The sequence below is a fragment of the Metarhizium brunneum genome, chromosome 4 (assembly GCF_013426205.1).
Source record: "Metarhizium brunneum chromosome 4, complete sequence".
Taxonomy (NCBI): Eukaryota; Fungi; Ascomycota; class Sordariomycetes; order Hypocreales; family Clavicipitaceae; genus Metarhizium; species Metarhizium brunneum.
The window spans coordinates 3,111,678-3,125,476 of NC_089425.1; the positions used below are offsets into that span (position 1 = coordinate 3,111,678).

The window sequence follows — 13,799 nt, forward strand, 5'->3', positions numbered from 1 at the left end:
GATATCTCCTTGCAGTCAACCACCGCTTCCTTGAAGTCCTTTCCCTGGCAGAAAAATACACCACAATGACATTCCTACAGGATATCCAAGAGCTTGTCTGCCATGGCAACAAACCCACCGTCCTCTTCTCCAATCCACAAATCCACCCAATTCCTGGCCGCCGTGAATTCCTCGCCCTCCTTATCCCAGGCCTCCTCCCTTGGCCTCTCAACGTATATCGTCCTCAGACCACACGCCTTGGCAGCCTTCAGGTCGCCCATGTGGCAAGCAACCATGGCCACCTGCGCCGGCTCCAGGCCCATCTCCGTCGCGGCGCCGAGATACGTCTCCGGGCGAGGCTTGTACGCCCGAAACGTCTCGGCGCAAAACAGCCGGTGGAACCCGAGGCCTCCGAAGTCGTCCAGGTCCCTCACCAGGTCCGTGTTGCCGTTCGACAGCGTCGCCAGCACGAGCTTCCCGCCGTCACGCAGCCTGGCCAGCCCGTCGACGGCGTCGGGCCAGGGAGCGAGGCGGTGCCACACCAGGCTGAGCGAGTCCACCTCTGCGTCCGTGTACAGGCCCCCGAGGCCCCATGTCTCGAGCAGCTCGACGAGGCTGTCGCGGTGGTGCTCGTCGATGGTCTTCCACGCGTCCTGCTCGGGGTCGAAGGACCCGACGAAGCGGACATATGTATCGCGCCAGGCTTGGGCGAAGCGGCCCCAGTCGTCTTCGCCCAGGCGGTCCAGACGGTCTTTCAGGGCGGGCGGTGGGTTGGAAGAGCGTTTGCGATGTGCGCGGAGCGCCAGCTCCTCCGTGACCGAGGAGCGCCAGTCTACGGTTGTGCCGAAGACGTCGAATGTAAGCGCCCTGACGGATGAGAGGGGCGGCACTGTGGCGGGGCACATTGTGAATCGGTGTCTTCTTGAGCCGTGTATCTGTCGTCGACTGCGTTTGTATTGGCGTTTCTGCTGTTGGCGTGAACCCGCGGCCGTGTGGCTGGATGGCGGAATGCGCGGTGATGTGCGCCTCCCGCCGAGGTTAGCTCTTGCACCGGTTGGATCGGAGCGTAGATCACATGATGAGCAGACGATGGCGCGTGGTAATACACGTCATCTACTGGATTGGTGTTTATTTATCGAGACGTAGACGCCACGGCTGGCATCCTATGATGTCGGGATTGAAGATGCTTTCAAACGGCGGGCTACAATCCATGTCTGGATCGGATGACCTTTATCTGATGTAGGGTAGCGCCATCTCAGAACTCGCTCGTGCGACCGACCGTCCTGTCTCTGGGGGAAAACATTGGATTGGACTAATGCAAGACATCGTGTTCGTCTGAAGTAGCGTCGTGGGAGACGAGGCTGGGAACTGCACTAGTAGTGCCTGCGTTTAGCATCCTACCCGTGAATATGCCGCCCTGGGCATCACGATCCACGACACACTCGGAGAATGCATTGCTTACCACACACTAATACGAAAGCAGGAAAGTTCAATTTACGATGAATAATGCCTACTGCTACTAGAGGGCTCCAACACAAGATGCCAGGTCTTGAAAAGAATGTCCGTCTGGTGTTGCGGTGCCGGAAACATGCCGTGAAATGGAGTGTCAAAATGGGAACAGAATTATACACAGACAGTATAACCATGACGAGACAAGTAAGATTCCTCGTTAAAGCCCCGTAACACTGGACCGGATTTACTTGTAGAATGGAGAGCTGTACGTTGATATTTGCAAATCCAGCAACGCACGATTCGAACAGATGCAGGCATTCACAAACGGAGAGCAATATAACACAATTCCTTTAATCATGAACTCAAATTCATACCCCATCTCTCATGCCCACCCCTTTACCAAGCTTCCTTTCTATGCGCATACGCGAGCATTGTCGCTCCAGTTCTCAACACTCGCCTCGCCTTGTCCACCCTTGCAAACCACCCAAAACCCCTATCCTTAGATCTCATCGATCGAACCCCAAGTAAATCCGTGCTCCACGGCTTTTGTCGTGTCTTTTAGGTCCTGCGAGTAGGCATACTCGCACTGGCTGGCCATGATATTGCACTGGGGATCTTGCTCGGGGCCTCGTGATGTCTTACCTTTGAGATGGGTGGTTTGCATATGTAGGGTTGATGATGTCTTTAACGCAAGGGGGGACATCTGTCTAAGTGGTGTTCCGCTTCACGTACTCCGTAAGGAGAATTTGCTACCGATTCTACTGCGCAGGCGTCTTTCATTAACGTATCACGGATGGCAGGTGTGACTAGTTGCATTGTGACATCTTCTGCGCAATACGCAGTATAGAATGCACAGCAACTGACGTGTTATTCCATTTCCCCATCGTGGCTACCGTTAGCATTGATTCGAGTTGGCCGCTGGAGGCGCTGCGAGGCTGGCTCCGGGCAACCAGAATTCGGATATTCACGAAGCCGACGACGACAATTTAATCAAACGACCAACCAACCCATGCAGTTTTTGATGTGAAACTTGCCGCGCTCGGGTTGGGTAATTTCGTTTTGCATGAATACCACTTCACACGTAGTCATCTTGATAAAACACGGGCTGCGTGTATGTACATACAAGAATACTAGTAGCTCCATCTCATCGTCTGAAGGAAGACCTCCTACTTCCCGAATCTGAATACGGCAATTAGACACGTCGATCAAAAGCCTGCCGACAACGGTGCTGTCATGGCGTCTGACAATGCACCTAATAAGCTCGTCTCTGAAACAAGAGACAATATCGCGCCTTTCCCGAGCTCTCATCCCGATGGTAGCTGATGCTAATACCGAGTCAAGCGATAAGTGTGAGGTGATTTATCCCCTGCAAGGACCCCCCCCTCATAATACGGCAGTTGTGAAACACCCTTCATGTCTTGATACCCATGTCCGCTGAGCAAAGGCATGCAGCGAGAGGGGATGAGCCCTGCTGAAGAGGCCGGTCATGGAATGGTCTCCCTGGCCTCAACCTGCAGTTGCAAGGGGGCCAATGTAGTACATATGTATGTATGTAGTACTCCGTATGTATCTCACAAATAAGATTTTGACGACTTTGGACGAGATATAATGCTGTTACGTGGCGTAATATTCCGTAAGAGGTTAATTATCTTACAACGAAACACCAAGTAACTTGTACTTCACACTGGTTCACTGTCTCTCTCCTCACAAGAACAAACGGGTTTTGCGCAACCATTGTTGGGCAAAGTTACGAGTTGCTTTGTCTGTATACTGCCGATTCTGAATTGATGACGAGCGCCTTGGCTAGTGTCTCATTGTAACCGGTACCGGCAACCCTCTGGGAATGTGTGGTATGACTTCAACAACACCACGCCATGTGGAGAGAGGGATCGACGCCACAGGAAAAAAACATGTCCTTGGTGTTGATCAAGGGGGAGGGCGAACGTTGCCCTCCATCCGTAGTACGGAGTAAAATTTGTAGAGCAATTCATGACCAGTGACGTCTGGGGAAAATCTTCTACTCTCTGAACTCGACTTTTTCCTTCTCTTAGCCAGCGCTGTGTGTTGGCCATCTTTGTAAAGGCGGAGCGGCTCGACGGCTCGTGGACGGCTCGTGGGCGGCCCGGGGATGGGGAACCCGTTGATGGAGCGTTCATGGCGAGGCTTTTGACTATTGGCCGAGGTTTTGGTCCAAGAATAAGTCCCAAGTTCCACAGTCGCGGAATACCATGCCCGGTCGCTGGTGTGACAATGTAGACATTTGTCAACATTGAGCATGAACAGGAAGAGATGGATTGCGAATCAAAAACCTGAAACCGAACAGATGTGGTCATGTTCTCGTCGTGTCTCCTGTAATCGAGTCTTCATGCAAATAAATTGCAATCGTACTACCTCCGTATTGCACATAACTCTTTAACGTTTGCATCCACCCCAGCAGCGAGGATGCGATGGTAATTCATAAATTGTTGTACGGACTAGGGCACCGGATCACCGGCCACAAGCCTGGAAACCCATGGCCAAGACTGGCTGGATTTGCATTTTTGCATTTACCCGCGTGAATTTTGTCGCCCACTCTGGATGGGCGATCTGAAGTTAGTACCAAGTAGTTAAGGTTTTCCATGTTCCCATTTATTATGCCAAACCATGCTTATCGCCAGCCCGTCTTAACAGCTGAACTCAAGGCGTTTGCGACGTGTTTGTACCATGTTTCTGTGGGCATTTCTCTTGGTGGCTTGCATTAGCACCTAGCTTTGACCTCCTTTTTGGCGCAAAGTTGTGCATGAAGATGGAATTTGGAAAATAAACGGGGTACGGAGCACCAAATGACCAATAATCTGAGCAACCGAGGTTGGAGAACGTCTAAATGCTGCGTCCGATGCGTGGGACAGGACACAGACAACAGAGGTGAGCCTCCAGTCACGAAGAATTTGTCCAAAATGATACGGGCACGAGGTCTGTCGTTCTGCCCGAGAATGAAGCTCACCCATGACCAGGGGCCTCACTATCCTGTCTTTGAGAATGGCGATTTTTGCAGCCAACAGTCAGTCTCTGACCAAAGAAAAGAAATTACTGTTGGTCCGGCACCTGCCATAGTGTTCCTAAAAGTAGGAACCCAGGATGTGACCCAGACGAGGAACCCCCTTGTAATTTCCACACAACAGCGGCTTGAAACAAAGTGCAATTGTACGAGAACAATCTCGTGGATCTTTGGAGGAAACGAAACTTGATGTTACGCTGTTAAATCGACCGAATTTCGAAGTTTCCTTCATCCTGTCTCGAGCGACCACATGTTATGTACAGAGTACTACCAGGCACGCATGCAGCGGTTGGGCCTTCGGCTGAAATTCATGGCGTTTGTAGTAAGATTCGGGGCCACATGTGTTCTCAGAAATGACGAAAACGACTGTGCCAAACCCTACTTCCGTAGTAGTATTATGACAGAGGCGTTGCTGTCAGAATGCTTGCTTCCGCATGGCGTTATGTGTTTCCTTTGCATGCATGCATGCCGTCCTCCGTATGCTGATACAATATTGTATGTACGTTTTGCAGCGGCATCATGAGTACCGAGAACACGGGCCGCATAGCAATCATCGCTCCGTTCGACACGGAAAGCTGCTTAGTGTATGTACGGCGTACGAAGTACTACATTATTGGGGATTTCGTTGATGCTCCATTGACCCTGGCAGCCAGGTGGTGAGAGAAATCTCCAGGGGACCCGTGGTCTAGCTTGGTGATAAACTCGCATGAGATGTGAGCATGTATTGCTGTTGTGCGTCGTCAAGTTGCATTTCACCTCTTGTCCTGGGGCCTGAAAAAAGGCTAACCTGGGAGAGGAAGGCGGCTTCTCTAATTCGTAGTGATACCATATTGATCAATGATTGTTAACGAAGAACGCTGTGCGGACTTGGAAGTAGTAACTAGACCGATGTGGAGAGAAGTTTCAACAAAAGGCTGTGAAAAAGCCAAGACCCAGGCATGGGTGGACTCTCCACACCTGTGGCGAAATGGTCAACGATTAACAGGCAGTCCATTGAAGGAGCGAAAAAGAAGCTCCGACGAGGTCGTCCGCAGCAGAAGGATCTGGCTTGCCAGAATCGGGCCCATCGCGGTTGGATTATGATGGAGGTCGACGGAGTATTACGGAGCAGAGTCTTCAATGTTGGTTACATCAATGGAGGCTGAGAACGGGCAAGTGCCACCTAGTTGGCAGGCGCCACAGGACGCGGCTTCCTCTTCGGCATCACGGAAGGAAATTGCAGTGCCCCGAGCCAACTGGGCTTGCAGAGCTCCTCCCTCGCAAACCTGGTCGTGATGGTCCCGGTGCCATTTAGCAATGTTGTCATATGTTAGGCTCTTTCGCGGTGGTGCACCCTCGTGCGTTTTCACGCCACCTTGGACATGCTCCCTTGATACCAGCCGGCGCCTCCGTACTTGACGGTCCGTCCTCCCCTGCGGATGTCACCCGACAGGCTGCTCCAACCAGCTTCACCTCCTGGGCCAGGACGACGATTTGTGCTCAGGCCTGGGCTGCTGCAGGCAACAGGGCAGTCCCCTGGTCGAGAGTAACAGCGGACATGAGCTCAATCCACTCAAATGGGGGGACCCCTGGGCGATAAACCATGGCCGAGCCAGGATCTGGAAAAGCAACTGCGGAGTGTCTTCCACTGCTAACCTATTGTAAACAGTGTTTCTCCATCCTGGCGTCACGAGCTGTTGTCTTTTCCTGGATTATGAACACATGGAGAAGTCTTTTGAGATTCATTGGGCTGCGGAACTGCCTTGCGCAAGTGACCAAAACTTGGGACCCCTTTATCATCTTGGCCTGGCACGCCCAGTCGCTCATCAAGAGTCTCCAAGTACTCCGTCCGTATGTCTGGGATCGTCAAGGCTTGCTTTGGCCACCCCATTTCGACAAATAATTTCCGGGGTCAGTGACTTCGACGCGACTCTTCCATCTCGCCAAGTCCTACGGTGGATACATAACAGGCCAGCATCTCACTCCAGCCTGGCCAACCCTGCGGGACCTCGTCATCTCTTCGTCTTTGTCCAATTTTAAACCAGAAGTGGTCTGTTGAGGGAATCTATCTGAACGTCCACCACTCTGTAATAGTTATTCTCCTATCTTTTCTCACTTTTTGCCTTGGCCATAACGCTGGGTGTTCTTTGTTTCCACTAAGTGTTGCGCCGTGGATCGACGTCACACTCATTTCGCCCAGGCGAGGAGCTGTCTCTGGTAATACATGTCTCATTGTAAATCATCCACATTTGGGGGAAGCTTCCACAAATCTCTTTTGGAACCTCCCATCTCCGACCTTCTACAGGCACCGTGCTGACTTGGAACTTGGATAGTTGTTAGGGCTATACCGTTATTCCGATCACTACTCGTTTCTGGGGCATTCATTCGCATCAATCGTATCTTGGGATACACATTCATGGCAGCTTGAACTGTGGTGTGCAACAGAAGGAAGAAACCGCTTACTCGAAATTTCTATTAATCGACCGCTTCTCAACCAGCGCACCCATTCTTTGGAAAGAACCAACAATTTCGTCTTTTTTTTTTGGTCGGGAGATCCCCACTTGCTTGCAATTGAGAGCCCTGTGTTGGTTGCCTTGGATGGACTACGGGCCAAGCCGCTGAGACACGGTATTTGGTCTCCTATATTTGGCAGTATCACAGTTATCACAGTGAGACCCCTCTCTTGGTAGGTGAGTGTAACTAGGATCTGCATGAATAAGCCTGATTGCGATGTGTGTGAAATAGGAGAACTTGCGCTGATGACTGTCGGGCAGGCGCTCCATGTGCAGACGCAGACGTTGAATTTAGCTCTACTCCTTACTTCTGCATGCTGTTGGAGGTTTTGCTTACATCTTGCGATCAGCTACTGTGAGTGGCATTTCCTTGAACAAACTACGCCGTAATACCAAGTCCCTGTGGTTCACTGGAAAGCGCAAATTTGTTGCATACCGTTTTCTTCTTTTGCTGTGGGCTAATGCTTTGAAAGTCTTGGGAGAAGTAGATGTGTTGTTGCTGACTGAACCGTTGTTTCACTGCCAGTTCTCAACTGCAGGGGTCGGCTGCATATTTGTGAAAGTGCTAGAGCTTGTACTCCGTACATATTCCTTGTTAATCGGGTCTGACCACGGTTTTGACTGATGCGTGGACCGACTTTTGAAGGGCTCAGGTCGATTTTTTTTCAATGAGTGCCCTCCCACAACGCCGGGAGTCATATTAAGAGATATGACTGAGTGGGAAACAGATGATGAGCGCAGGGCGAAAGGGCATGAGATACCTGTGTTGTCAACAACCCCAGAGCCAACTTGCTCTCGAACTCCTTCGCCTTCAACAAAGTCAAAACGATCCTGTCGACGATCCGTGACTCCTCCAGCAAGAGGCTCTTCACCAACTAACATGTCTACCGACCGTACAGACAAGAGATCGTCCAGAGACGTAACGAATGATGAGACCATTAGCATTCTAGATCCTCGAAGATTTACCCCAACACTTCATGCCAATCTAGTCTCCGAGATTCTTGCATTGAGAAGGGACCAAGATGAGAAGACCAAGCAAATAGAGAGCTTGGAGAACGCACTCCATTCGGTGAAGGAAGAGCATGAACAACTACAAGAGAGCCTGACTACTTCCTCGAAAGAAAGCCGATCTCTCAAACGACAACTTTCCCTTCTCGAGGGTGGAACATCATCCGCACTCGGAGAACTTGCTAAAGAAAGAGACGAAGCTGTTGACTCTATTTCCGAGACAAAGAAGAGGCTAAATTTGGCGCAAAAGAAGATTCGTAGCCAGGAAGATGATTCTCTGCGGGTTCATGAGCTCTGGGAACAGGAGAAGGATGGCTGGGAGGATGAACGCCGAAAGTATGAACGAAAGTTACATATTGCTGAGAGTCGCCTGAAGGTGGTTCTCGACGAAGTTGCGGGGTATCAAGCTAATTTTGCGAACAAGACTCCAAACGGTGCTCTTCATGATCACGAGAGCGACGTGGAAGAAAGTGGCAAAGAAAATGACGCTGTTAGCGTTAGGACTATGAGCATGACTAACAGTATCCGACACTCTCTGATGAGTGGCCCTATACTGCATCCCGGCAATTCACTCGCCGACGAACTCACCTTCGATGATGACGATCAGACAGATGTCGATGGTCGTGAGAGCGTCCTGTCTATACGAACAAGTCCGAAACATATGCGAACCTTCAGTCGGGATAGTGTGGCTGGTAGATTACACCTCAGAAACCATAGCATTGAAAGCCTGAAGCGTACTGGGAGCGTGGCTCGGAGCAAACTCTTTATGAACCCATCGGTACTGGAAGCATTGGAAGGCGAGGATGAAGAAACCGAATCGCAAACTTTTCAGACGGCAGTACCGGGAGGTGTATCTTACATTGACAGCGGCATACAGTATTCTCCGCCCCCTTCACCACCGGCTCTGCGATTCAAATCATCAACTCCAGATGCCCCTTCTCAGCGTGTCAAGACTCCCGAACATGAGACGCCCAGTCGGGCAGATACTGAAATCGAGGCGAATCAGCGCAAGAAAAGAGTGCAAGTCGTTCAGCCATTGATTATTGAACATCCAAAGCATGACAACAAGATGGTCTCCGCAGCTGCCCAGACCGTGGAGATGCCGCTCAGCCCGCCTAAAACACCGCAGACACCGTTTCTTGAACTCGAACATGTTCCTGTGTTGATGGTCACATCCTCAACTCAGACAGAAGAAGTACCTGCTGTCGCTTCCGACGTAGGCTTGACGCCACCATCAATAAGAGCATCGTCTCTGCCACCGTTGGACATTCCCACTATCAACATCCAGCCTCCGACGAGTCGGCCCACCACTCCGCGAGAGCCTCGTCTGCCACAGCACTTTAAACATTTTGGTTGCCAAGTCAATCTTTCATCTACCCTTCCAACCAGTGATGCTTCTATGCAAACTGAAGGGATTCAAGTTGACAAAAGATTGGCCCTTCTGCCAGCTCATTTGCAGCCTTCGTCCATATCCTCCCGACCGACATCACCTAACGTATTAAAGCCCAGAGTAGACAGTGACTTCACGCCGGTCCCGCCGCGAAACCCAAGGCGGTTGACAAATAGTCATGATCGACCTGAGTTAGCGTCATCCCCCGCCACTTCGCGAGGAGACGATGAGGAGTTACAAGACAGTTACCTAAACCTGCATGGCGACCAACCATCGTTGGCTCAAAAAGGGGCTACTAGACATAGCAACCGCATTAGCAGCATTTTTGCTGGCTTTGATACTGCTAGTTCCGACGAAGGTGACGAATTTGGAGATCTGGATGGCAGTGATGCAGAGTACCGAACAGCTTTGTCTGCACCTAGACCACAGTCAAATTCAACCAGGGCAACCAAGCGAGGATCTTTTGGAACCGCCACTATATCGTCCGAACAGCAAAGACCCAAACCACTGACCAGAAATCCAACCAAGCCTATCGGCCCTGAGCCATGTAATTCATTCGGCCTTGCTGATAAAGAGAATCAGCCGAAGGGTCATGGTAGAAAGTTGAGTAGGGCTTATGAGAAGCCCCATCCAGCTCCAGCACCCAGTTCATCCAATCGTACCAGTGCTATACGGAAGGCCGCCATCATACAGAGCGGGATTGTTACCCAGCAAAGTCGCTCCAGAAGCCCTAGTCTCCCTGACGGCAAATATCCCCCGTTTCCTATACCTAACCGGGCAAGTTCGCGAAGATCACAAATTGGTCTTTATACGCCGAGTGATGGCCAAAGTCCTACAAGGGGAGAAATTTGGCACCGCAGAGGTAGCAGCCGTTCGTCTTATCAGTCACACAGTATACGCAAGGTTCGTTCCGCTGCTGCCTTACCGAGGGCTCATCGATACCGCAGGCACGGTAGTAGATCTCCGCCACCCTTGTCTCCCTCAACTGAAGCACCGGAAAGTCCCGGCTTGCCGCCTCTGCCCCGAAACGATATAACCACTCCTCGTAATGGACGCGACAGAGGCTTTTCCAGCTATCGCAAACATCGACACGACCTGTCGACCAACACGGACAACACGAATAACACCGTGCCCACGACGGATACCGGGTTTTCTCACACGACAGGCGTTGTTGACGCTATAGCTCAAACCATGGTGGGCGAGTGGATGTTGAAGTATGTTCGACGACGCAAATCTTTCAGTGTTCCTGAAAACACAGGCAAGGACGACAGCAGCAACGATCGGCACAAGAGATGGGTGTGGCTAGCACCCTATGAAAGATCCATTCTCTGGAGCAGCAAACAGCCTTCGTCGGGTAGCGCCTTGTTGGGCAAGACTGGCCGCAAGCGTAAGTTGACCGTCTCATGTCTGCAGCTTTGGTGACGCATTGTTAACAAGGTGCTATAGTCACAATCCAGTCAGTCCTGGATGTCAAGGATGATAATCCGGCCCCTAGAGTCATGCCCACTGTTTTCAACCGATCGATTCTAATTTTGACTCCACAAAGAGCCTTGAAATTTACGGCATCATCAGCTGAGAGACATTACCTTTGGCTCACGGCGCTGTCGTTCCTGGCTCACTCATCCCAAGCCGTTCCTGAGATCATCTCAGCTCCCCATACGAATACCAAAGAGCAGCAGCACCAGCCGTTGCCTGAATTTGAAGCACCACAGCCAAAGCATAAAAGAAGCGGCATACGAGACTCCATTAGGCTCGCCAAAGGCAGAACGGCCACCAAGATTAGTGTTCCTGGTGTACCTAGCATTCCCAGTGTTCCAACATCTCGAAGGAGCGAGGCTACAGGATTTCGTTTGCAGGATTCTTCATCAGCAGTTTCTGGAGGACATAGCCGTGAGCAGTCTGGAGAAGCGGCAGAGCCACCGTTCATCCCTCGATTTTCAGAGCGGACTGTTCACTCTGTGGCAACCCATGGCCGCAAGCGAAGTAACACTGGAGGGCATGTCGCGCCTCCACTCTCCTTTAGAGGATTTTCTGGACCGGCAGGGACCGGCAGCGGACCTCACCACTCAGGCCAGAGCACGGCAAATGGAAGTGTCGACACGACGATGTCATCTGAAGTTTATCAAAGCCAAGCTTCTACCAACACGACTTGGAACATGAGTCAAACAGCATCATCACAGCGTACGTCTGAGGCGTCATCTCGCCCTAGCAACTTTTTTGATGCTATTGGAACTGTGAGGATGGAAGCATTCATTAGCCCATTGGCCTACTCTCAGTATACCGACTATCCCGATGATCAATGCGAAGAGTATCGCAAGAATTCCAGACGAAGGAGCAAGGAGATTCGAAGGCGAAATAGCCGCAATCGACACCGAGACAGCTATTCATACAGAGCAGGAAGGAGTGAGGACTCTTACAGTAGAGGAAGATTCCCAGTTGAAGAAGATTACTTCCTCCGTGACGATCCTTTCAAGGGATTCTAGAATCGACCTCGAAGATCAACAGCACACCACTTTTCAATCAACGTCATCTGAGTCTTATATGCCCCAACTTTACACCATTACGGATACCCTTTCGTGGTTTTTTCTTTTTTTGCCTTTGAACCCTTAACGGCCCCGAATCGATGACTTTCATATTGCAGTCTCCATTCCGTTGGCAGTTTAGTCTATTATGCACGGCGTTTGGTGTTGTCATGTCTATGTCTTTACACGCTCATTTGCAGTGCGCTCGACTCAGGGCCGTTCTTATGCAGTTATTGATGAAAATGGGTTCTTCGAGGGGAATTGCTTCTAGCACTGCCGATAGTGTCTTTGCACTGCGTCTCTTGTATTGGGTTAGTGGTTTCAGTCCCAGGCTGGCTATGGAGGCGAAACTTGTCGCGTACGTAAGATTTAGCGATGGTATCTTTAGAGAAAATGAAGCAAATTCTTGGGAATCTGCGCATTGTAGATGCATATGTATATGATTTGCAGCTGTTTTGGACGGTGAGTTTGTCCGTGCAACATGATAGACTTGGTGTGGATTCGGATGAATGCGGCTTGTTGCCTTTTGTTCTGCGCCGTGAACTTGCCAGGCTTCCAAGCTTCGGATGTTCCAGTCCCCACATGCACATGCCCCTCTGTCCCTGGCAAGGCGAAGACGGCGCCCCACCCCCGCCGCGAAAAGTTGCGGCTCCATCCTCAGCTTTGCTACTCCGTAGTCATTGAATGAAATTCGGTACGACTAGCGAAGCTTCTGTCGCTTGTCAAATTACTCCCAAGCACACCACATACGCCGTTTGCAATATTCTCGGCTGAAACAAAGAGGCACAGGCCGAGATGGAAGGCGAGTCTCTGGACCAAATGACGGCCCGCCACCGGCGAGAGCTCAAAGACCTCCAAGGCCGAATCACCAGCAAAAAGAAGAATGCCAGCAAGAAGACGCGCAAAGGCGTCAACGACGAATGCTCCGGCATGGAGCGGCAGTTGAGAGAGAAGCAAGCCGCCGAAGTTGCTTCCCTCGACAGCACACCACGCGACGTCGAGCCCGAACCCGACGCCGCCGACGACGACGACACCACCACCACCGCCGACGAAGCCAACGGGCCGGAGCGGGCGGCAGCAGAAGCAGACGACGAGGCAATAGACGCAGCAGTGGACAAGCTGAGAGTGAACGGCGACGCGCCGCCGGCGGCGGGCAAGAGGCGGAACCGGCAGAAGGAACGCCTCGCGCGGCGGGCAGCCGAGCAGGAGGCCGCGGCGCAGCAGGCGTCGGAGGAGGCGTCGGGCATGACGGACCACCGGGCCCGGGAGAGCGAGTACATGAGGAGGACGATCGCGGTGCACGGCCTCGTGGAGAAGGACATTGCGCCGGACGGGCACTGCCTGTTCTCGGCGGTGGCGGACCAGCTGTCGCAGAGCGGGATCCCGACGGGCCGCGAGGACGCGAGCGAGCCCGCGTACAGGACGGTGCGGCGGGCGGCGGCGGCGTACATGGGCGACAACGGGGACGACTTTGCGCCCTTCCTCGAGGGCGGCGACCTGGGGAGCCATCTCGCGAGGGTGCGCGACACGGCCGAGTGGGGGGGACAGCTGGAGCTCACGGCGCTGGCGAGGCGGTACGGCGCCGAGATACGGGTCGTGCAGGACGGGAGGACGGAGAGGATCGGGGAGGAGGAGGGCGCGCGGACGGGCAGGGTGCTGTGGCTGGCGTATTACCGCCACGGGTATGGGCTGGGCGAGCATTACAATTCTCTGAGGAGGAAGTGAAGGGAGCCGTGTCGGGCTGCGTCTCCTTCTTGTCACATCATGGATTCTGGGCCAGAGCATGTTTGGGTTTGTTTTTTTAGGGGGGATACGACTCTCTGTTTGCTATAGCGATGTTTTTTTGCATATCTGAAAAATTCTATGGGCATGTACCCGTCCCATGCGGTTGTGCCATTGTTTTCTCCCAAGTCTATTCG

At 52.1% G+C, this 13,799-nt stretch overlaps 3 protein-coding genes across 3 annotated transcripts; 2 read left to right on the forward strand and 1 right to left on the reverse strand.

Annotated features, from left to right (window-relative positions):
• Positions 1 to 74: 74 nt before the first annotated feature.
• Positions 75 to 884, reverse strand: dhlB ((S)-2-haloacid dehalogenase; the record flags this gene model as incomplete). The annotated part of the gene is made up of 1 exon (XM_014689996.1): positions 75 to 884. The coding sequence occupies one exon, from the start codon at positions 882 to 884 to the stop codon at positions 75 to 77; it is 810 nt and encodes a 269-aa protein (XP_014545482.1).
• Positions 885 to 7,840: 6,956 nt separating this feature from the next.
• apsA_0 (Anucleate primary sterigmata protein A) lies at positions 7,841 to 11,841 on the forward strand (the record flags this gene model as incomplete). Its single annotated transcript, XM_014689995.1, has 2 exons — positions 7,841 to 10,745; positions 10,805 to 11,841. 2 exons carry the CDS (start codon positions 7,841 to 7,843, stop codon positions 11,839 to 11,841), a joined length of 3,942 nt encoding a protein of 1,313 aa, XP_014545481.1.
• Positions 11,842 to 12,675: 834 nt separating this feature from the next.
• Positions 12,676 to 13,605, forward strand: OTU2 (OTU domain-containing protein 2; the record flags this gene model as incomplete). Its single annotated transcript, XM_014689994.1, has 1 exon — positions 12,676 to 13,605. One exon carries the CDS (start codon positions 12,676 to 12,678, stop codon positions 13,603 to 13,605), a length of 930 nt encoding a protein of 309 aa, XP_014545480.1.
• Between the last annotated feature and the right edge of the window lie 194 nt (positions 13,606 to 13,799).